The sequence below is a fragment of the Sus scrofa genome, chromosome 2 (genome assembly GCF_000003025.6).
Source record: "Sus scrofa isolate TJ Tabasco breed Duroc chromosome 2, Sscrofa11.1, whole genome shotgun sequence".
Classification (NCBI taxonomy): domain Eukaryota; kingdom Metazoa; phylum Chordata; class Mammalia; order Artiodactyla; family Suidae; genus Sus; species Sus scrofa.
The window spans coordinates 101,575,983-101,601,418 of NC_010444.4; the positions used below are offsets into that span (position 1 = coordinate 101,575,983).

Here is a 25,436-nt window from a genome sequence, read left to right on the forward strand (position 1 = left end):
TCCTCATATTTTTCTCATTCTAAGAGCGGCATTTCTACTCAGTAAATCTAAGGCATTTCTTAATCATAATCTGTAAAATGCTTTAAAACTGGGAAGGATAACTTAGCTTTGCCCAGTAAAGTTACCTATTAAAATGTTATTGGTGTACAGAACATTTTCCTCTTTGTAGGGAGAATGAGAGAATACAAACAAGCATAAGCTCACTGCGACATGAACTTTATCAGTCCATGTGACTAGTCCTTGCTGACACTGAAGCTATGACCTTGGTATACTGAGAAGAGGAAATGCAGCTAGATGTGTATTCTCAGAGCCTAACTTTTAAAAAAGAGTGTTTAGCCCAAGGATTAGCTCTTAATCTTTTACTGTTTTTAAACAGTTGTTTATCACCCCAACTCTGTTTAAACTACCCAGATGGCAGGGTTCAATAAAACTGCACTTCTCTCTCATTTAAATTCCTATAAATTCAGGGTTTAACAGTGAAAACTTTCGACAGCAGTACTGTAATTCAGAGATTTGTAGGCACATTGTCTTCCTGACGTAGTTGAGGATCAAAGTGGGATGCTGTTCTTATCTGAGAGTTTACCGAGTGTTGTAGACCATGTAAGTCTCCTCATCTCACAATGAAGGAGAGTTTTATCAAAAGGTTCCTATGCTTTAATTTTCAGGAGCTATTTATTTATTTACTTTTTGGCCACACCCATGGCATGTGCCAGTTCCTGGGCCAGGGATCTAATCTGTGCCATAGCAGCAACCTGAGCTGCCACAGTGACAGACAGCATGGGATCCTGAACCTGCTGCGCCACCAGGGAACTACTCAGGAGCAATTACAACCCAGTTTCGCTGTGACCAAAACAAATATCTTCAGTCTTCAGTCAGCATTGTTTTCAGATTGGTAACCTCATTGCAGAGCCACACAGCTTCTGGCACTTCAGCTCCAAAGTTCTGCTTTCCATTCAGAGGGGTAATTATGGTTTGAAGGTTTCATTTCCTCAAGTCAGCTGACACTCAGTAATTTATTGCAACTTCAACTGTTTAGGCCAGTAACACATCAATTATAAGAAGAACTCCAAGAAAAAAAGAGCAAAAAAAATGTAAATATATCAGTTTAAAAATATAACTTTAAGTACTGTTTCATCGAGAGGTATTCTTGCCTTGTTATTTATGGTTATTTTCCAAGGCCTCAAAACCTGGATGGTTTCTAAAGCCAGAAATTTCCATAGCAGAGGAATCTATGATTTGCTGTGAATCCTTTCAGCCCTCAATAGATGGGAAAAGATTGAAATGCTCTGGAGAGGAGTCCTCTTTATTTTTTTAATGAAAGGCTGTATAATATATTTTCTCTATGGCTGCAGCAGCTGTCAGGGAGAGCATCTCAGTTCAGCTCTATTACGGGAGAGGCAATACCCCATCCTATGGCATCGAGATGCTCTGAGGGGCCAGAGCTGATTGACAGCTTGTCACCGTGACGTCTTATTCCATCTCTGTTATGGAGAAAATTAATGTCACACCACCAGCCTTATGACTCGCTGTCATCTTAGAACCGCTCACCTTTTATCAATGCTCTAAATAACATTTCAAGCCCATCGTCTCACGGTGGACAATCCGGTCAAGGGACATTAAATCAGATGACTGTGAAATGTCATAATAAAAATGGAATGCTAACAACTTCTTCTCTAAACTAGCTCCTCTGGTTTTTAAACTGTGACAAGGGGGAGCAAGGGTTCAGCATCCCCGTTCTGAAAAGGTCATACAATCGCTCTTGGTCTACTACCCATTACTACCCGCCCCCTGTTGACCTTCCCTGCTTTCCTCCCCTGAAAAAGAAGAAAAAAAAGAAAAAGAAAAAATGGAATTAGCCATCTTTTCAGAATGTGGTGATCAAATAATGGCTCTCACAGTAATGTCTGTTTAATTTGTTGGGCTTCAGTGCTTTGCATTGAACAGTTGAATGACAGTGACGGAGAGCCTTTTCAGGGCTCTTTCATATAAGAGTGGGACAAGTCATGACTTTCCTCACCACAACCAGGGCCAAATGAAATTCTTTGGTTAAACTGAAACTTGAAAAAAATACACAAGTTCTTACAGGAAAACATATAGATAATTTTCCAACTAAATGCTTTTATATGTTTCTCCAAGTGATATTTCACGACACAGTATTCATTCATTTCATAATCTAAGTAACAAAAAGGAAGCACTCTGAAACCCTAAAATACAGGTCTTTGTCCTTGTATTGCTGTTAGCAATTCATAACACATGTTCTGTATTGCATAGAGTAGCTTCTTAATAAGTATGTTTCTAGAGAGAGATACAGGCCAATGCTTGAAATCAGGGATTTAAAAAAAAAAGGTATATTTAAGTATGGTTCACTTTTTAGTATACTAAGAAGAGTATGCCTGAGAATTAGCCAGGATAGCCACATACTGTTTTACATTTTCTTGAGATAATACCTAATATTTGAAAGAAGGTACATAAACAAATATTCAAATTCTAAATGGAAATGGCCAATTCAAGGAAGCCCATCCAGTAAAAGAAAAAAAAAATCAATATTAATTGGATCATTTCTAATTGCCTAGCCCGTCGTATCATTCTAGTAGATGGGAAAGTATCAAACACTAATCCCTCAAATATGGTATTATAATACCACAAATAATTTTTATATTAAAATACAAATGAATTTCTTTAAAATTGTTCTAATTCATGAGGATCACTCCTGGTAACAGAATATGACTTGGTGGGTACCAAAATGTGAAATAATTTTCACAACTGCAATTATAAATTAGAAGCTACACTACCTTAGCTCTTACGTGATTTAAAAATATATACTATTTAGCCTTGGTAAGTCACCTCTATTAAACTGTTTATGATAACACTATTGGTGGATGAGGTGTACAAGCATTAGCAGACAGCTGATTCAGTGGAGATAGCCAGAATAAATTTGCTGAAGTGCACATCCTGCTAATCTGTTTGAAGAATATTGTACAGCATTAGTACCAGCACTTCATGTTATCTGCACAGCCTGATAAGGTACATCTTTATTAAATTCAGTTATTGGAAGGATGTCAGTCAGCAAATAGGAATATTTAAAAACCAAAGGAAAAAAAAATTAAGCAGTTCTTTGTTAGAGCTTGGTTTCATGGCTGAGTGTCTAGAGGAGCCTTCTAAACACCTGGCAGCATTGTACAATACAAGCTTTGTAATTTTAAGTGGAAAAGCTTTCTTTCTCCCCCAGCTTCTTGAGTCCTGAGATATTCATTTTTTTGAGGCTTCACTGAGAGAGAATGGTGGAGTAAGAGCTCCACTCTCTGTTGATTCAATAAAACTACATGGTGAGAAATACATACTGTGAGGATGCTGGGAAACAGGTAGATTTGTTTGTTGAATATTTGTGTTTGGTAAAATTTGAGAAGGATACTTATTTTAGTGACTCACTATGCTACCCTAACACTGTACATCTGATCAAAAGGTAAAGGGGCTTCCTTTTTATTATATTTCATATTCAACTTTTGAAAAATTAAAGGAATGAAGGGAGGCTTTTCTAAGTAGTTGAAAAGAAAAATTATTTCTGTGAATATCCTCTAGTTACCAGGCTACTAATTAATGTAAGTGCCATAATTCAATTTCACATTTGGAAAAACAAATAATTAAACCCAATAATTAAAAAAAAACAATTTAAAATTAAATTAGGAGTTCTCATTGTGGATCAGTGGAAACTAACCTGACTGGCACCCATGAGGATGCAGGTTCAATTCCTGGTCTTGCTCAGTGGGTTAAGGATCCGGCGTTGCCGTGATCTGTGGCATAGGTGGCAGACGCGGCTCGGATCCCGTGTTGCTGTGGCTGTGGCATAGGTCAGCAGCTACAGCTCCAATTGGACCCCTAGCCTGGGAACCTCCATATGCCACTGGAGCAGCCCTAAAAACACAAAAAATATATTAAATTATTGTGTAACCCATTCTAAAGCCATTTAAAATGATTGTGTAAACTAGACTTTCCATTATGGGAAGTTTTCCTGCATTAAAATTTTGCTGCATGATAAAAATCACTGAGGAGAGTCTCAGGATCTAGAACTTTCTCTGGAAAAGACACCAGAGAAGATTGGATGTCTAGATATCCATGAGTAACTCAAGTGTTTCTGCAAAGATATGTTTGATATTTGCATTGGCCTAGCTTTCTGCTTATGCTGATTCATCTGTCAGACAGCTGTACAGATGTACTTCTGTCACTCCACGTCAACTATTTACAACCTCATCTAGTCACCCATGACCCTGAAGGAGGAAGGTTACACACGTACATATCTCCTTAGGATTTCCTCGCGTTCTTTCTGGTCCTCCAGAGAGTTGATGGAAAGGTCAGAGATGCTGACGGTGGCTGAAGCTGTCAGGGTGACCAGCAGCACCAGGTGACCCTCCCCTTCCTCCAGCTGCAACTCCAACTTGTGTGTCTGTTCCCTACTGAGAGCCGACAGGTCAATCTGGCACCTAAAAACAAATGCTTTGGATTAGCCAATGGCTTTTTTTTTGGGGGGGGGTGCACAACAAACAGTGCAAGTGCAGGCTGCTCAGAGCTTCGTGAAAACTAAATCAATGGAAATACCATTTGGATCTCTAGAAGCATATGTCTTTCAAGTTAGCTGACTTTCTTCACAAAATTCAGACCCTGATTTTCTCAGTATCTAAGGGCTCATTTCCTGTAAGATGCAAAAAAAAAAAAAAAAAAGAAAGAAAAAGAAAGTGCTTATCTGACTTGATTACTATCCATGGTTGCCATATTGATAAATGGATAGGGACTTTCAATCTCTATGGCCCTGAGCAGTAGGGCTTTGCTAAGAGAAAGACTAACGTGAGCTGTCTAAAGAGGCAAACTACCAAGAATCTGAATATTTGTGCCATTTTTAAAACAACAGGTGTTCTGCCTTCATAAATGTTACTAAGCAGTGAATAGAATATGTACTATGGTAATGTGTTGTGGTGATATTTTAAATTTTTAAATTCTTTATTTTTATTTTGTTTCCTCAAAGCTCTCATTTATTTATGCAGCAAATGTAGAAATTAGAACTTTTAGGAAACATTATTTATTAAATATACATACACAATCCCATGTATATATATAAACACTTTATGAAGAAGGCAAACTCTCTAAAATACAGTACTAATTTTGGAAGATAAAGAATGCATACATGATTGCTTCATTTAAAAATTGGTTTTGGAAATTCATACAAATTTTTAGAAAGGATTTACAAAATTTTACTTACTTGTAACCTCAGTGACATGCTGTTACAGACTGAATGTATCCTTTCCCCAAATTCTTTTTTTTTTTTTGCTTTTTAGGGCCTCACCCATGGCATATGGAGGTTCCCAGGCTAGAGGTCCAATCGAGCTGTAGCTGGTGGCCTACACCGCAGACACAGCAACGAAGATCCGAGCCATGTCTGCAACCTACACCACAGCTCACGGCAACGCTGGATCCTTAACCTACTGAGCGAGGCCAGGGATTGAACTCGCAACCTCACGATTCGTTTCTGCTGCACCATGATGGGAACTCCCTCCCCAAATTCTTACATTGCCATTTTATGCATGTAATACTCCATAAATCCAAATTAACAAACAAATTCTCTGAAAAAGTGATAGCTCAAGTGTTACATGCCAGATGGGCTTCATAACATCAGCCCAGCCACTCTCAGAGCTGAACACTTTGCAACCTCTTTTCATAAAAATACCAAATCATTTGTAAGAGAAAGATTTGGTGATCACAAATCCAATAAACCAAGAGAAAGGGAGCAGACATGAATAAAATACATTTCTAAGAGGAAATAGCCAATTATAAGAATAAATGTGGTAAGGTCATAAACACGGTGGGCAGCTCTCAGAAACAGATTAAATTTTTGCTTCTTCTTATTCTTCACTCTATATATCAATTATTATTTTGCTTTTAAATGAAGCAATTTATTCAAGCAATTATTCTATGAATAGGGCCGCAAGGCTGATAGTTGAGTTCAAACATCTTTTTAGTATGAGTGATTTTAGAAATTGAATAAAAGTTTGACATTTACATTTTATTTTTAACCTATCAAAAATGACATGGGAGATGTCCAGACTAGAAACACTTGGGAGGAGGGGGAATATAGAAGCAAGAAATGAAAAAGAAAAGAAATGCCCTGGTCAGTGGCAGAAAATCTGTATGTATAAATGTTACCAAGAGAGCTGGAATTTAGGGTTTATACCAAGTCTGGAAAACATCTTCCTAAAGTTAGGATGCATATTAAATAATCTCATTGTTTCTGTGAATACAACATTCCTTCCAAAATATTCTCATGCTGCCCCTTAAAATCTAAACAGTGAAAAAACATATCACATGCCTTATCAAATTCAAATTTTAATTGAAATGAGTTCTTAATAATCATACTGCATTAAATGCTTTAGAGTTGGGGAAAGTGTTCAAAAGATGATTTAGCCCAGGAATTGCAAACTGGCAAGTTTCAGATTAAATCTGGCCCACGGATTTGTTGTATGTGCTTACACTGCTAAAAAAAAGTTTTGAATTTAAATACCTTTAGGAGTTCCTGTCGTGGCTCAGGGGTTAACGAATCTGACTAATATCCATGAGGACACGGATTTGATTCCTGACCTTGCTCAGTGGATTAAGGATTTGGTGTTGCTATGAGCTGTGCTATAGGTTGCAGATGCTCTTAGGATCTGACATTACTGTGGTTGCAGTGTAGGCTGCGGCTATAGCTCCGATTCAACCTCTAGCCTGGGAACCTCCATATGTCACAGGAGTGGCCTTAAAAAGACCAAAAAAAAAAAAAAAGAGCAAAAAAGCTTTAAAGACAGAGCAAATGTTCTCTGAGTCACTGTTTCCAGTACTGTCTAACTGACAACTGGATGATTTCACTTAATTCTGTTCCTGTTTCCAATAGGCATAAGGATTTGAGATCCTCAAAATCTCCTTATTTTACTAACGAGAAAACTGAAGGCCAGAGAAGTTAGACATTTAATAGAGATACACAGTTATTAGCAGAGCTAGGCCTGAACTTAGGACTCTGGAATCCAAGACCTAGGCCTTTTCCTTAACCAGTTTGTCATTATTGTAAATATGCATCCAAAAGGAAGTGTATGTTCTATGAGGCAGTTCTTAATGGGGTAATATCTAGACTTGTCTTTTTTTGATTGTTTGTTTAGTTCTTTTTGTCTTTTTAGGGCCACACGTGCAGCATATGGAAGTTCCCAGGCTAGGGGCTGAATCGGAGCTGTAGCTGCCAGCCTATACCATAACCACAGCAATATGGGATCCGAGCTGCATCTGCAACCTACACCACAGCTCACAGCAACAACAGATCCTTAACTCACTGAGCAAGGCCAGGGATCAAATCCATGTCCTCATGGATACTAGTTGGGTTTGTTACTGCTGAGCTATGATAGGAAGACTCCAATCAAATTTTCAATATTGGGTATACTCGCAGAAGTAGTCCCAAGTTCTGCCTCATATTTAAAGTTTCAGAATTTTGACATTAATTATTCTAACAGAGAAAATGCCTATTTATACAATATTTTGCTGAAAGAATATTAACAACTTCAAGGTTCTTTTTGCTAGGTGAGGTTGTTCATTTCTCCTATTTATCTAAAAACTGCTTAGGAGTTATACTCAGATGCTATTTGAAACAAAATGCCCCCTGATAACTAAGCAAAACTGTATTATTAACTTGAGGATAAAGTTAGCATTATAGTATCTTTGTATCATATAATGAATCACTGATTTCTTCAAATGGGTTGGTGGAGAAAAGCTTTTGCTATCTTTGGGTTGTTATTGAATAAATATGTACAAAGATAGAACTCCTGGAGTTCCAGTCATGGCTCAGCGGTAATGAATCTAACTAGCATCCATGAGGAGGAAGGTTTGATCCCTGGCCTCGATCAGTGAGTTAAGGATCCACTGTGGCCACAAGCTGTGGTGTAGGTCACAGCCAAGGCTCAGATCCCACGTGGCTGTGGCTGTGGTGTAGGCCGGCAACTGCGGCTCTGATTTGACCCGTGGCCTAGGAACTTCCATATGCCACACCTGTGTCCCTAAAAAAAAAAGAGAGAGAGAAAGAGAGAGAGAGAGAGAGATGGCAACTAAACGTATTGCAAAGTAAATTCAATACTAATTACTGTGGGTCAGGGCTATGGTATGAATGTTTGTGTGTCCTCCAAAATGTATATGTTGAAACCTAGTGGCCAATGTGATGGTATGGGAGGTGGGGTGTTTGGGAAGTGATTAGGTCATGAGGGTGAAACCCTCATAAATGAGATTTATCAAAAAAGCACCAGAGAGATCCCTGTCTTTCTGTCATATGAGGACACAGAGAACAATAGCAGTTTATGAACCAGGAAACCAGACACCAAACATGCTCATGTCTTGATTTGGACTTTCCAACCTCCAGAACCCTGAGAAATAGATATCTGTTGATCATAAACCACCCAGTCCATAGTATTGTGTTATTAGCAGTCAAACAGGCAGATTCACATGTATTTGGCTTGCCTGTACTATTATAACCTCAGCAAAGGAAGCATTTGCTACAGTTACTGCTTATAGAAATACTAGCTGATCATCCAGCTTGTTTAGAATAAGCCAAAATGATGATTTTATACTGTTATGAAAACAAAAATGCAAAATTAAAAATGTATTGAATCAAATTCATGAATTCCTAAAATATGCATACAGATACATACACAAGGAAAAGAGCCCAAGACTGGGGTCAGATTCCTTTGGCTCTGGCCTTCCATGTGACACTAATTAGTTTAACCTTTTCCAAGCCAACTTATCCTCCTGAATTCGTTTTCTCATCTGTGATATAGGGTAATTGAAGTAGATGAAGTTCAAGTTTTCCAAAACCCCAGATTTTACAGTTTGTTATAACTCTATTCATGTTTATACTTACATCTTCTTTTTTCTTTCTTTTTTTTTTTTTCCGGTCTTTTTACGGCCACACCCATGGCATATGGAGGTTCCTAGGCCAGGGGTCCACTTGGAGCTATAGCTGCTGGCCTATACCACAGCCAAAGCAATACCAGATCCGATCGTGTCTGCAACCTATACCACAGCTCATAACAACACCGGATCTTTAACCCACTGAGCGAGGCCAGGGATCAAACCTGCAACCTCATGGATGCTAGTCAGATTTGTTGAGCCATGGTGGGAACTCCTACATCTTCTTTTCTTTGCAATTCCACAAAACAAAAGAGAATGTATTTATCTTATTGATAATGAAATATTATTTCTCAGATGTATTCTACCCTTCCCCCACCAGAAAAAGTCTGAATGTTGGTGCCAAAAGGCAGATAATCTAATCTAGTTTCAAATTGTCTTCTAAGGAGACAATTTCTAGGGAAGGGGGTGTGCCAAGGTCACCATGGATGCAGGAAGGGTGAAGAATGGGGTGTGGATTCTCCTCTTTGGTTCAAAGAACAGCTCCTCTTACGTCTGTTTTACACTGAGGTTCCATATGGAACTCCTGTGTCCTCAGCTGCCTGCATTGGCTCAGCTACAACTTTGGCTGGGTCTTTCCAAGGTGCTGCTTTTCATCCCATCACTGTGACCAATCCGCTGGGCTTGAGTCTTCAGGTATCTTCCCCCTAGGACTGACCTAGGACTGTCTAAATTTGCACTCATATGAATGAGCTGAGCATTCCTCTTGTCTGCCACTATGCATCTAGACCCCACTGACACATGCCCCAAATTCTAGCTTCTAGGGCCACTTTTGCACTTAGATGAAGAGCCACCATGGACTATGGTACCTGGCTTCCTGATCAACTGCCCAAGAAACTAGATGAAACAGTGTAGAGGTTGTCTCCTTGTGGGGTGAACTTGGGTCAATGATACAGAAGATGGAAAGATAACTCCCTATACCTACCACCCTCTCACAAACCATTCCAAAGCATGATTCTCCATGTTGCCTGTCTACACGTGGACAAGTGGGCATACCTTCTGAGCAACCACTGTGACTCTGAAGCATGGGGACATGGCCAGTCCAGTAACATATCACCTTGCCTTACTTCCTAGTCTCCTCTGCCTCCTATTCTTTCTCTCTCCCCCTCAGTGTCTGGGATTATACCTCCTAATTAAGTATCGGCACCAAATTACTGCCTCAAGTTTCCTAGGGAATCTGGTCTAAGACAAAAACCATTGACACAATCAATCCCCTCAGTGACCGATGTCTAAAACACAAACTTAACCATGTCCCACTCCTGGCTTCCCACTGCCTATGAAATAACACTTAGCAAGGCAATGGTGCCCTCTGTGACCTACCATCAGGTTGGATGTCCCTTGTTGACTCACACTTACTACTTAAGTCATTCCTAACAGCTTGTAGGCTTTCCACCAGCCATGCCAGGATACACCTGCTTCTTTTCTTGGATAAGGCAATCCCTCTGCCTGAGAAGATGTATATACCTATCTTTTCTTGGCTAATTTTTACAAATTCTACTTGAAATGACCTGCAGTTGTCTTTTCCTGTCAATCTCCTATATGCCTCAAGGGCAGGTACCTACTATAGCACCTGAAATGTACTAACGCTCTGTATGTATTAAAGTACTTGTGTACATTGAGAAAGAGGTTCAGAGAGGCCAAAGATTTACTCACAGTGACAGTGGCAGAGCCAGGATCAGCATGTACTGTGCTCCTTCTACCACTTCTATATTGTCTTCCTAGAAGGTGGGCTCATTTCTTTCCAACACTCATTCATTAACTATTTATTGTGTGTTATGTCTGTTAAATTGGGTGGATTTTTAAGCCTTCTGGTTTATCATATCCTTATTTCCAGAACTACCACAGATGCAGTGTATTGCTTTGAATGAAGTTATTTGGCTTCAGAGTCCATGTCAGTGGTTCAGAACACCAAAGTATTCTGAACACAGTATTAATTATTCATTAGTACTGTGATATTGAGCAAGTAGCTTAAACTTTCGTGCATCAGCTTTCCTCATTTACCACATGGAAATTAAAAAAAAAATCATGCCTTCTCTTTGCATAGTGTTGTAAAAACACAGGAATAATAGAAGAAAAAGTACTTTGAAAAGATGCAAGTGCTATGTAAATATAATTTGCAGTTTGTCTTATCGGCCTTAGTTGATATCATTCAATTTTAGAACTTAGTTTCTGTATCAAACTCATCAATCAATCATCAATAGAAGAATCAAAACAGACTCAAACTGAAGGGGATATCAGAGCTACTTTCTTTCATTCAACAAATGGGGAGGTTGAGGCTTGGAGAAATTATGTGATGGCAAGAACTCCAACCAAGTTTCCCGATTTCCATATCAAAATTTGAAATTTTTTACACATTTTAAAAACTATGTGCATGTATTTAGCCACATGAAAGGAACATGTCACATTTATTTGGTGACACTTCCCCCTACGAGTTCAGGTAGAAAATTTTCCACATTCTTACCATTTCTCTCTCTCTCGCCTTTCTATCTGCCACGGCTAAATCAGGAACCAACAATGCCATTCTACCCAGATGAAGCAGTCCTGTGATTAGCATCCTGGATGTACAGATATGTTCATGTGTGAGGTCACTGGGGGGCAGGAGGTAATGTTAGACTTATTTGGATTTTTTTGTTTTAACCGCACTTGCAGCCTATGAAAGTTCCCCAGGCTAGAGATCAAACCCACACCACAGCTGTGACCTATGCCGCAGGCTGGGGCGACACCAGAAACCAACCCACTGTGCTGGGCCAGGGAATAAACCCATACCTCTACAGTGATGTGAGCCACTGTAGTCAGATCCTTAACCCACTGCACCATAGTGGGAACTCCTGGATTTGGACTTGCTTTTTAATTTAAAAATAGGACAGGATTCAAGCTTCACAAACAGTTTACATGTGCATTGGCACTGGTGGCCCGTACATCAGATATGTCATGTGTGGCCTGAAAATGTCTTGAGGGAAGAGTAGCAGCAGTGTATCACCGAGGGGTTGACAATGGCCCCCCCTCGGTGCTGTCTATATATGCCCAGTTAAATGGATGTGCGAATTATATTATGTAGTTTTAACTGAACTAATCCTCACAAAATGGACAACTGGCTTTAAAAGATCCCAGTAAAGAAACCGTGGACTGAAGATAATTTTAATTGAACCAGCGCAAGTTAACAGAATGATAAACAAGGACAGGAAGAGCTGCCGTATCTACTCCTGGCTGAGTTCTCCGTCAGCAACACTCCAATTCTGATTTACAGACCAATGGTGTGGCATGATCGGATCCAGCAAGAATTCAGCCAAAACAGCTTAAAATCATAGGGAGGGATATTTGCAACAGAAATTTCTATTTCCTCTTACAATGAACCCCTAAGTGTATATTGTGTCCTGAAGTAATAGCTCATGAAATTATGAAGCCATCATGATGAGAGGACATTTAAAGGCAAAGCCTGTAGGATAGAAAGAGAAGCTGCACTAGGATTTCTTTGGAGGAGGGAGGGAGGCATCATTTCTAAAAACACGTTTTACATAATTTGGACCATATTTAATTTTCAGATTTCTTAGGGTATGAGGACTACTTAACATTAAAAAATAAAATAGTGCATGATAGATTATAAGATCCAATAAATCAATATAACACCTAATTCCTTGGAACCTTTGCATTTTAAAGAATACAATGGGTAACCCCTAAGTGTTTTCAAGTTTCATGATTACACAGTGTTCACACCATCTCTGGCGTTACTAAGTGCTAATGCTGTTATTGCCTTTTTAGTGTCACAAGTTGTCACTGCTGGACTGTCTTTGGGGAGATAGATGGCTTTATCAGAGCACACTTCCACCAATTTGTGAACTTCACTATTCATTGCCTTGAAAGTAAACTATTTGATATATACACAGTAGTGCATGGAAACTGTCTTTGGAAACTTTGCCTACTGGATACAAAATACTGCAATGAGTATAAATTTTCTGAGAAAATCTTCAGAAAAAAAATAGTAAGCCATGAAAAAATGGATTAAAATTTTAATTTATTTGGCTTAGGTTGAGTTTAGGAAAAACCAAGACAAGACTCAATGACCCACTCTATTCTTTATGTAAATATTGCCAATCTCCCAAATGAAACTATTTCACTCAGCCCTTAGTAAGAAAAATGGTACAATAGAATGAGTTCATTAAAAACTCTCTTTGGTTTAGAATTTTCTGACTAGCTATCTTTGTGCTTTCAAATTAATAAAGCAGTGGGAATGATTCTACTCTTATTTACGTGGGAAGCAGAAGAATCACTACAGTATTCATATCACAAATAGGAAACATTGCAAATCAGAATCTATAGAGTATCAAACACGCAAATGCAATGTACTCCAACTCCAATAAAATGTTTATTTGGTTAATATACAAAGTCAAAGGCTGTTTTCCTCTTTTGCCACACTACACCTAGGCAGACATAGCCCACGTTTTCTTCCTTTGGCAATAAACACAGATTCATAGTTTTTTGTTTTTTGTTTTTTCTGCTTTTTAGGGCCACATCTGCTGCATATGGAAGTTCTTAAGCTAGGGGTCAAATTAAAGCTGCAGTCACCGGCCTATGCCACTGCCACAGCAACACCAGATCCGAGCTGTGTCTGCGACTTACACCACAGCTCATGGCAACGCTGGATCCTTAACCCACTGAGCAACATTAGAGATCGAACCCACATCCTCATGGATTCTAGTCAGGTTTGTTATCACTGAGCTGCAAGGGGAATTCCTATTTTTATGGATATAGAATTTGAAAGCATTTATTCTTCACCTCAAACTTGTCTATTGGGAATAACTTTTTCTTATCATACAGTGCTAATAAAAAAATTTGTTGAAATAGAACTCTCTATTGACGTTTACATCTGTACCACTTTGCTGTCATGGGCAGAACCAATACCTCCACCCTGGTAAAAGTGTAAAGTTAGTAGCAATCCACCAACCAAAAATATATGTGCCCCAAATCAATGCCACTTTAAAGATAAACAAGCACTTTGCACACTAATAAATAATGCTATAAATCTTGCTACATTGGATTGCAAATAACTCCTACTGAATGAAATTGCTTGACACGGGATTTACTTATTCTGCACGTTCATAAAAACAACTTGTTCTCTGACAGCACTCCTTCCTGGCAATTTACCGCAGCTGTCAGCAGCCAATTTGTTCAGATTACTGCTCTGCATAAAAGTGTAACAATCATGAGGATTTATGAGCTGATTATCGTAAAGGTGGCAGTCCGTCTTGCCTGCCAAAATGCAGGTGATCAGAAAGTTAAATAATTACATGCAGATTAACATCATTTCACCTTCACTTGAAAAGTGTAGTTCAGTGACAGGTAAAATTTGTTGTTCAAACATGCAGTATGGTGCACACCACCTAAGTGGGTTCACTGACTACCTGGCACTTTATTGGGCACTTAATGGCTTCAGAACACACTGAATCCAAGACCAAGGGGAAACTGTAGCGTCAGGAATCCTGGATTTGAGTCTCAGATCACCCCAGATTCATAGTAGCTGAGCAACCTCTAAACCTCCTTCTGCCTCACTTTTGGAACCTGCATAATTGGTATAAAATGAACCACCTTTATTATCTCCTTATAGTGAACTAATATGTACTAGTGCCCTATACATATGTAAGGCATTATTATCATTGTTCCTTTATATTCATGGTAAACTTATTTTTGTGTAAAATTTAACAACCAGTTGGCATTAACTCACTTGATATTACGAGGATGAAAAAGTTATTTTGAGGATGAAAAAGTATCTTCATAAATGTATAGGCTTTTTTTTCAAATGTAACTATTCTGTATTATTATTATTATTGTCTTTTTGCCTTATCTAGGGCTGCTTCCCGCGGCATATGGAGGTTCACAGGCTAGGGGGTCTAATTGGAGCTGGAGACGCCAGCCTACACCAGAGCCACAGCAACGTGGAATCTGAGCCACGTCTGCAACCTACACCATAGCTCACGGCAACGCCAGGTCATTAACCCACTGAGCAAGGCCAAGGATCGAACCCACAACCTCACGGTTCCTAGTCAGATTCATTAACCACTGCGCCATGACTGCAACTCCAACCATTCTGTATTTTTTATTTTTTGCCTGCCCCATAGCATATAGAGTTCCTGGGCCAGGGATCAGATCATTCAGTAGTTTTATGTACAAAGATTACAGACACTTTGACACTTTAGCTCATTAATTCTCTTTTGAATTACATATAAATAGCTTTCTTAATTATACTGAAACTTTGTTCTTTCCACTAAGGCATGCTGTTCTTTGCATTAATGCCTGGTGTCAAATTCTACACTAATTTGGAGAGGGAAGAGCCATAATTTTTAGTATTAAATAAAGCTTCAGGTAATTAAACTTAAGTCCAACAAACATCTATTAAGTATCTATTATCTGCCATACACTTTTCTAGGTATCAAGGATGCCATGATGAAAAAATACCTGAAAATCCCTGCCCTCATGAAGTTCATATTCTAATGATGGGAAATAAATGATGAAATAAGTGAAATTTTCAGTATGTCAAATGGTGATTACTTTGATGGAGAAAAAAAAAAGCAGGATAGAGGAAACTGTCAAGGAAAAGAAGTTTAGATTTTATTTATTTATTTATGTATTTTGGCCACATCACAGCATTTGGAAGTTCCTAGGCCACGGATGGAACCTGCACTATAGCAGTAACCAGAAACAGCAGTAAGAATGCCAGATCCTTAAACGCGCTGAGGCACCAGGGAACTCCAAAGTTTTGATTTTAAATAGGGTTGGTATGGCTGCCTCCCTGATGTGACATTTATGCATAGATCAAAAGAAGGTAAAGAAGCAAGGCAGGTGGACACCTGAAGAAAGAGGGTAATGAACAGAGGCTAAGGTCTGAGGTGAGAAGTTGTCTGGTGTGCTGGAGGAAAAACAAAGAGCCTGGGACAGAGCAGAGGGAAGCAGGGGAAAAATAGCAGAAGCTCAAGGCAGAGGGGTCACAGGGCCAGATCACCAGGAGAATTAGAGGCCAATGTAAGGATTTAGGATTTCCCTAGATTGAGACAGGAAACCGCTGCAGAGCTTCGAGCAGAAGGTTCAATTATTTTGTTGATGTTATGTGACAGCAAGAACAGGAGGCTATTGCTATTGCCCACCTGAAAGCTGATGGTGGCTTCAACAAGAAGCAATGATGGAGATGGTAAGAGTGAATTTGGAATATATTTTGAAGAAGTTTGTAAGTTTCTTAATGGATTTTATGCAAATGAAAGAAAAAAAATAAAAGAATGACTCCAAGATTTTCGATGTTAGCATCAAGCAAGAGAGAATCTTTAGGGAAGAGCAGATTTGGGGCCTTGGGGGTGAGAAGTTTGGCTTTGGACCTGCTAAACTGGAGAAGCCTATCAGATGTTCAAGCAGAGATGTCAAACAGGTGGTTGCACACAGAGTCTGGAGCTCAGGAAAGAGTTATGGAGTGGAGCTGTATGTTTGTCGTCAATCGTAGATGGTATGGAAAGCACAAGAGTGGATGAAGGCACCAAAGGAGCAAGTACAGACAGAGGAGTTGGCCAGGGAGTGGGCTCTGAGGCTCTCCAGAATTAAATCAGGTGCCAGATGAGGAAGAATTTGCTTAGAAGACGAAGAAGGAGCATATGATAAGGCAAGTGGTGAACTGAGCCTTGTGAAGCCACGTGAAGGAAGTCAAGTGAAAAACCTCTTTGAAGCTAAGGAAGTGATCATCCAAGTCCAGCATTACTGTTGGGCCAGGTAAGATGAAGGCTGAAGACTGGCCATTGGAGTTAAGCAGATTTGGGGCATCGGGGGTGAGAAGTTTGGCTTTGCACCTGCTAAACTGGAGAAGCCTATCAGATGTTCAAGGGGAGCTGTCAAGCAGGCGGCTGGACACAGAGTCTGGAGCGCAGATAGTATCCTTATAAACAATTATTAGGCATTGATGGGGTGGTATTACCCTCCATGGCCAACTTTAAACTTATCCACCAGCCATCCGGCTCTTAAATTGTAAGTGAACAGAAATATATCTTAATTATTCCTACCACACACACAAAAAGGATAATTATGTGACACAATAGCGGTGCTACCTCTAGCTAGAATGGCAATCATATTACAGTATATAAATCTATTAAATCAAAATGTTGTACACCTTAAATTTATATATTACGTGTCAAATAATTTCAATAAAATTAAAAATAATTTAATACATAGAATGTTGTAACAACAGCTTGGAAAAGAATAGAGAAAACAACAGTGACAGTTTTTACTCCTGTTACATTAATCTTGGAACTCAAATTGAATAGGAAGGTAAGTCAATTCTCTTCTAAATTCTTCTAGAACTCAAGAATTCTAATACAATCTGCATTATCTCCACTGCTATTGCACAATCTTCACATAAACACATGTGACTTTACTTTCCCCCCAACTGAGGTCTAACAATATATTGTTTCAGTGGCAAAATGTGTGTAAAGTACAACCTAATGAGTATAAAGTCAGATACCAAGAATTTCTGCTGCTATCTGGACATGAAGTAGATTTGAAATGGTGATGATTTGCCATAGTCATTTCTTTTGCTTTTTTTGTAACAGGCATCTTTGTTAAATTGGCAGAATGCACAGCAATTTTCTATCGTACATCTCTCCCTCCGCTATTGTTTTGGTTATGCCCACAGCATGTACAAGTTCCTGGGCCAGGGGCGCCACAGCAAAGACTGCACACAACAGTGACAGTCTGTTAATCCACTGAGTCCTTAATCCACTGAGCCACCAGGAAACTCCTTTTTCTTTTTTCTTTTTGGATATTGTCTATCTTTATCTTGAAATTTAACAATAATTCCCTTTACTGTGTAAAGTGGTTTAAACTGATACTCAAATGCTGTTCTAGGAATCTTGTCTACCTGTGCTCTTGTTTACTCTAAAATTTTTTGGCTCGAGTTGCTTTCATAGGCAATTTTTTTATATTTGGCATATAACCAAAAATGATTTTTTTCCAGTAAGGGTGATAGCAGATAAGTTTTTTTTCTATTATATTTAGAAAAAAAATATAACTGGGAATAAAAGTAAGTTGTTCAAAATAAATGAGAGTTTTAGAAGCCCCTATAATTCTTTAATGGTAGTATTTGGGCTCATCATCCAAGCTAGTTTTAATCCTACCAAGCTGCTGGGAAGCAAAACATAGAGCTATGCCCATCAAAGAAGTGAGGGTGATGGAGCCCAGGACTCTTGATCCTGCTTGCTAGGTTCTCTTACACAATAGCCATGGGCATAAAGACCTCATCCAATAACCTAGGCAAAGCATAAGCCAGAAACTATATGCAAGTGGTAAACACATCCAACAGAAAAAAAAAAGAAAAAAGAAAAAGAAAGAAAGAAAGAAAAGGGGGGGGGGATATGGAGGCATACACTTCCAACCAGATTTCTAGTTTATTATAATAGGCTATTACTCAGGAATGGCCAGATGGAAAGATGCACATGGTAAGGTACATGGTTAGAGGGGAGGAACTTCCATGCCTTCCAGGGCACAGCACTCCTTTAGCACCTGCACATGTTCTCTAATCCAGAAGCTCCAAAAATGGATTTCTTCTCTTTCCCCAAACTTAGCTTCCTCAGTTATCTAGAGAAATGACTATGATCTTCAGACCAGCCATGCATCATTGTTCTCTCAAAATTTGCCAAAATATGGACAACCCGTAGAAAGTTTATCTTTTGTGCATGGTGTGAGGGTGTGTTCACTTTTCAGTGATTTACATGCGGCTGTCCAGGTTTCCCAGCACCACTTGCTGAAAAGATTGTCTTTCTCCATTTTATATTCTTGCCTCCTTTGTTGAAGATTAATTGACTGTAGGTGTCTGGGATTATTTCTGGGTTCTCCATTCTGTTCCATTGGTCTGTATGTCTGTTTTGGTACCAGTACCACCCTGTCTTGGTTACTGCAGCTTTGTAATATTGCCTGAAGTCTGAGAGAGTTATGCCTCCTACTTCGTTTTTGTTCCTCAGGATTGCTTTGGCAATTTTGGGTCTTTTATGGTTCCATAAAAATTTTTGGATTGTTTGTTGTAGTTCTGTCATGGGTAATTTGATAGGGATTGCATTGCATCTATAGATTGCTTTGGGAAGTATGACTATTCTTACAATATTAATTCTTCCAACCCAGGATCATGGAAAAATAAACTCAAAATGGCTTAAAGACTTAAATGTAAGACAAGACACCATCAAACTCTGAGAAGAAAACATAGGCAAACATTCTCTGACATCAACCATATAAATGTTTTCTTAGACCAGTCTCCCAAGGCAACAGAAATAAGAGCAAAAATAAACCAATGGGACCTAATCAAACTGACAAGCTTTTGCACAGCAAAGAAAAACATTAAAAAAAACCAAAAAGACAACCTACAGAATGGGAGAAAATAGTTTCAAATGATGCAACTGACAAGAGCTTAATCTCTAAATTATACAAACAACATATACAACTCAACAGCAAAAAAACCAAAAGCCCAATGGAAAAATGGGCAAAAGACCTAAATAGACATTTCTCCAAAGACGATATACAGATGGCCAACAAACCCATGAAAAAATGCTCAACATCACTAATTATTAGAGAAATACAAATCAAAACTACTGTGAGGTGCCACCTCACACCTGTCAGAATGGCCATCATTAACAAGTCAATAAATAACAAATGCTGGAGAGGGTGTGGAGAAAAGGGTATCCACCTCCATTGTTGGTGGGAATGTAAATTCGTTCAACCACTATGGAAAAGAGTATGGAGGTACCTCAGAAAACTAAATATAAAACTACCATATAACCCAGCAATCCCACTCTTGGGTATGTATCTGGACAAAACTTGCCTTGAAAAGATACATGTGCCTGTACGTTCACTGCAGCACTGTTCACAATAGCCAATAAATGAAAACAACCTAAATATCCATCAACAGATGAATGGATTAAGAAGATGTGGTATATATACACAACGGAATAGTACTCATCCATAAAAAAGAACAAAATAATGCCATTTGCAGCAACATGGATGGAACTAGAGACTCTCATACTAAGTGAAGTAAGTCAGAAAGACAAAGAGAAATACCACATGATATCACTTTTATCTGGAATCTAATATACAGTACAAATGAACCTTTTCACAGAAAAGAAACTCATGGACATGGAGAACAGACTTGTAGTTGCCAAGGGGGAGAAGAAGGGAGTGAAATGGACTGGGAATTTGGGATTAATAGATGTAAACTCTTGTCTTTGGAATGGATAAGCAATGAGATCCTGTTGTATATAGCACTGGGAACTATATCTAGTCATTTGTGATGGAATATGATGGAGGATAATATGAGAAAAATTATACATATATATATATATAATGACTGGGTTACTTTGCTGCTCAGTAGAAATTGACAGGACACTGTAAATCAACCATAACGGGAAAAAAAAATCAAAAAATCAAAATTAAGAAAAATGCCAAATGCCAGAAAACCCATAGGAAGGAGGTCAAGTGAGATAAACAGGTCTACCTCTCCGCCAAGCATATCTTAGTATAATTAGGCATGCCCTTGAAGATTTCATAACATTACTAAGTGAGGAAAAGGGAAAATTCAGTACAAAATAGACTGAGAAATTTTCATAATTTTCAAATTTGGAGATTATTTTCCAAGAAAGAAAAATATATAAAAGGATATCTATCATTAAGGGAAAAAAGGATATGAAGAACTGCATGTAATGTGGAGCCAGAAGTATAAGAAGTCCCTACATTAATGACTTCATTATTTTACGAACATGAGAAAGTTTGTATACAAAGTAATGAGACTGAGGTAACAAGTTATACATGCCAGTCATTCTGATTATTATTATTTTTTAAGGGCCACACCTGCAGCATATGGAAGTTCCCAGGGCTAGAGGTCAAATTTGAGTTGCAGCAGGAGGCCTACACCACAGCCTCAGCAATGCCATATCTGAGCCACATTTGTGACCTACATCACAGCTTGTGGCAAGGCCAGATCCTTAACCCACTGAGCAAGGCCAGGGATCGAAGCTACATCCTCATGGAGACTATGTCAGGCTCTTAACCCACTGAACCACAATGGGAACTCCTCATTCTGATTATTTCGTGGTCATCAAATAGATCTAATGTTGCTGTAAATTATAAAAATGAATTAAAATATTCAAGGAATAGCTAGATAGCATCTACTTGAAAAAGCTCATAGCATATTGAAGGAAAAAGAAACATGTATATATACATTTAAATTAGGATATATAAAATAAGTAAATATATAAAATATGTAATAAATAATACTATATAATAAATAAAATATACATGTAAAATAAAATGTATTTAGTGTATTAACAGATCAATGCTGATAATTAAGCTGGTGGTATATCCCAAAGAGAACAAGGTAGTACTTTAAAAAAACTCTAAAAATAGTGTTTTACTAGAGAGAAAAAAAATGCAGTGAAGGCTTGTCCTTTAAAAAGGATTGAAATGTAACATAGCATTAGATTATAGTGGTGTTTTTCTCATTTCATTTTATAAGTAAAAATATTAAAGGTTAACTGAAAGTAATCTTTGACCTCTCATTTTATAATCCTATGAAGAAAACCATTGTTTAAAACATATTTCTTAGAATAACAAACAACCAAAGAGATAAATATGTTGGGTTGGATTCCCATTTTTTTTTTTGGGGGGGTCGCACCTGTGGCATATGGAAGTTCCCACACTAGGAGGTGAATTGGAGCTGCAGCAGCCAGCCTATGATCCAAACCACATCTGTGACCTATGCCACAGCCTGTGGCAATGCCGGATCCTTAATCCACTGGGCAAGGTCAGGGATCAAAGCAACATCCTCATGGATACTAGTTGGGTTCTTAACCTACTGAACCACAATGGGAACTCTTTGGATTCCTATTTTTGCTTTTCACATGTAAAATTCCCTTTATTATGATTAGTATGTATGCATTTCTTCACACTGTATATTTAGAGACTTGGAAATCATGTGAACTGCAATGAAGAAGGAATTTTCTAAACTAGCAAAATTCTTTTGCATACCATGCTTTAGTTCAGTACTGGTAGGTTTCATTGTGTGTTGCTACAAAGCCACATATTTCAAATACTGAAAAATATAAAAATAAGCTTTAAAATAAGAAAACAATTTGTATGATTCAAGTAATCATTCAAAATAACCTTGTCTTTGTGCAGAGATGTCATATAAGCCTCGGAATAATACATCTTTCTTCATTGCGATATCAGATTAACATGGATCTTTCTCACTTACACACTTCCTTCACTAAAACTTGAACTCCTAGGAGATTACCAGGATTCTCTACCTTGTAGGGAATTGTATGAAACAATGCATTTTACGATCACAATATGCTTTATGAAAAGTAATATTATCTCATATCACTTTGCAGACTGTGAATACGCTCTTTGTTCCTTCTAAATATCTCATGTCAAATGAGATTCCTCTTTCTCAACTCCCGTAACTTTTATGCACAATGTTTCTGACATCTGGAGAAAATTTCTGGATATCTAATTCAGAGAGCCAGTCCATCAACTGGTCAAAACTGCCACCTACTGGTCAGTTTTCAAATCTATTTTTCGGTTCACCCAAGTATTTGCCTTATCATGCTTCAAAAGAGTAAAGATTAATTCTAATAACAGACTTACAACAAATATTACTTTAACAAAATTCATCCTCTCTAGAGTGAACCAAAAACACTAAATTACACAAACCTGCCAATAAAATCATCCCTTTTCCCAGCATCTTTGTCCCACGCAGTGATATCAATGATTCCACCTCTTTCTTCATAGAGATGAAAATCAAACTGTTCCCTCCACTGAGGATTCAACGTTTTGGGCATAATCTGGAAAACCAAAAAGTCATTACTCTTGCATCCATATCAGTCTTTTAAAAAATTCAACATAAAACTTTAGGTACTATCTAGAAACGCATGTAAGATTTGAACAAGAGCTTCCAGAAATAATGGAAATAATGTGCTATAAAGATCTCAGCATCTTTATAGCACAGTGTCTGAAAGAACCCTAAAGAATGTGTTCTGAAACTCAAGAGGTACCCTCTCATCATCTTGAATAACAGATGAGAGATATGAATTATATAGAAAAGGCAAAAACTCTATCAGGGAAATAGCTCACTCTGCTACTAGCATTTATTTTATATAACCACTTAATGCATGAAGATATGACTTGTAGTCTGTCTTCTCACAGGAAAGGAAAAGGAGGATTCCCAGAGTTTTTTTTTTTTTTTTTCTTTACTTGCTACACACATAGGAATTTTCAAGCTAAATGATAAAGGAAACAGACAATGAAGTCAGGTAGGTACAGGAGGAAAAAGCAAGTTACTTCTGGGTGGTTAGGCAAATTTTTACCTTAGAATTACAGCACTGGTGTCTCATCCCTATTTTATATATGGTGACAGAGACCAAGACTTGAAGTTTAAGGGACCTACCCACAGTCATTAGGTTTCAGTATCTAGACTCTAATGCAGGTCTTTAAATGGAGCTTCAGATCCTTGCCTCAAAATACTATGCCAAAAATGTCTGTGAATTAATATGAATATGTGTGTGTGTGAGTGTGTTACCTCTTCATTGCATATATAAGAAAGATACTTGAAGTGCTATTTTGTAACTGCAAGTATTCAGATAAGACACCTGACAGAATTGGTGAATAAAGTAACCTAGACTGATGTCTTTTAAAATTCCATTCACCTGTGGGTTAGACAACATTCATATTTGTTTCCATATGCTTTCTTTTTAGAAGGAGGGCATATAGTGGCCTTTTCTCTTATTAATGTCTGAGAGACAGCTCTTTAGATGTAAAGACTTTGAAAGCAATGAAGTATGTTATGCACAAAGGTATTACAAATGAATCACAATTTTTAAAGTTCATAATCTGAAATTAATCAGCAATAGATCATGGAAAGAAAGAGCAAAGAGAGACACATGTCCATAGCTGAATTGCATATTTCATACCTAAAGTGCAGAACTATAAAAATAAGTAATGCTTTATGCCTACCAGAACATGGAAATAATGTTAATTAATAAAGGACATGAAAGAAGCGGTCATAGGTTTACCTATTTTTGGAATCAGTAGTTTCTTTAAAATATCATTAAGTCTATGGCAGAAAAAAAAGGTGGCACTTGATAGATGCCATGATAATTCAAATGTTTCATAACTGGGTTCAGATGAACTCTGGCAGTATTTTGGGAGTGGTCTTACTTTTTTGGCCAAAAAAAGAGCCTAAGTTTTCAGTTCTCTTTTTTAGGATTCTCTTTCCTCTATGATTTTGTACAGGTCAGAAATGATGTATTCCCCTTTGATATGGGCACTCAATAGGGTAACCAATCAGCCTGCTAGCAGTTCTCACTGTGACATTTCTAACTACCTTCAGTATTGCTGAAAAGTCCTGGGGCAGAAGGAACCTGGACAGGCTATTTATCAAAAGTTTGCAAAATTGTGATGTTAAAGTGAAGATATTCCCATCAAAGTAGAATGTAGTTTAAAAAAAAATTTTTTTTTTGGCCATGCCAGCAGCATGTGAATGTTCCTTGACAGGGGATCGAACCCACGTCACAACAGTGACTGGAGCCACAGCAGTGACAGTGCCAGATCCCTTAGCCGCTAGGCCACCAGGGAACTCCAGAATGTCATTTTCTTTTTTTTTTTTTTTTTTTTTTTTTGTCTTTTTGCCATTTCTTGGGCCGCTCTTGCGGCATGGCATGTGGAGGTTCCCAGGCTAGGGGTCTAATCGGAGCTGTAGCCGCCAGCCTACACCAGAGCCACAGCAATGCGGGATCCTAGCCGCGTCTGTGACCTATACCACAGCTCACGGCAACGCCAGATCCTTAACCCACTGAGCAAGGCCAGGGATCGAACCCGCAACACCATGGTTCCTAGTCGGATTCATTAAACACTGAGTCACAATGGGAACTCCCCAGAATGTCATTTTCAATACAAGATGGATGTGATCAGTTGTCCCAAGCTGACCTTAAAGAGACTGTATTTGGTTGGATACAACACAGACAAATGTAACTATCACTATATAGCTATGACTACTATGAATTTTATTAATTATTACTACTTCTGTTAATACTATAATTATGATTATTTAATGTATTCTTACCACTAACATAATTGTTATTACAACATATACTTATTACTACTACTGCTACTCTTCCTCTTCCTTCTGCTACATTTATTATTTATTACGGGCCAAGCTGTATTCTTAGCTCTTTACATGCATGACGTATAGTTTCAATCTTTTCAATAATATTATTACATGGGCATTATTATTATTATTATTATTTTGCTTCTTTTTTAGGGCTGCACCTGTGGTGTATGGAAGTTCCCAGGAGAGGGGTTGAATCAGAGCTGCAGTTGCCAGCTTACCCCACAGCCACAGCAACACTGGATCTGAGCTGCAACTGCAGCCTACATCACAGTTCACAGCAACACTGGATCCTTAACCC

At 38.3% G+C, this 25,436-nt stretch overlaps 1 protein-coding gene across 13 annotated transcripts in view; it reads right to left on the bottom strand.

Annotated features, from left to right (window-relative positions):
* MCTP1 (multiple C2 and transmembrane domain containing 1) overlaps nt 1-25,436 on the bottom strand; it is a 535,249-nt gene that overhangs the window by 191,079 nt on the left and 318,734 nt on the right. For all 13 annotated transcript variants that reach the window (XM_021084534.1, XM_021084531.1, XM_021084533.1 and 10 more), the window contains 2 exons: nt 22,684-22,814; nt 4,292-4,478 (listed from right to left, as the gene is read on the bottom strand). In XM_021084534.1, coding sequence (XP_020940193.1) covers nt 4,292-4,478; nt 22,684-22,814 — 318 coding nt within the window. The remainder of the gene's footprint in view (nt 1-4,291; nt 4,479-22,683; nt 22,815-25,436) is intronic.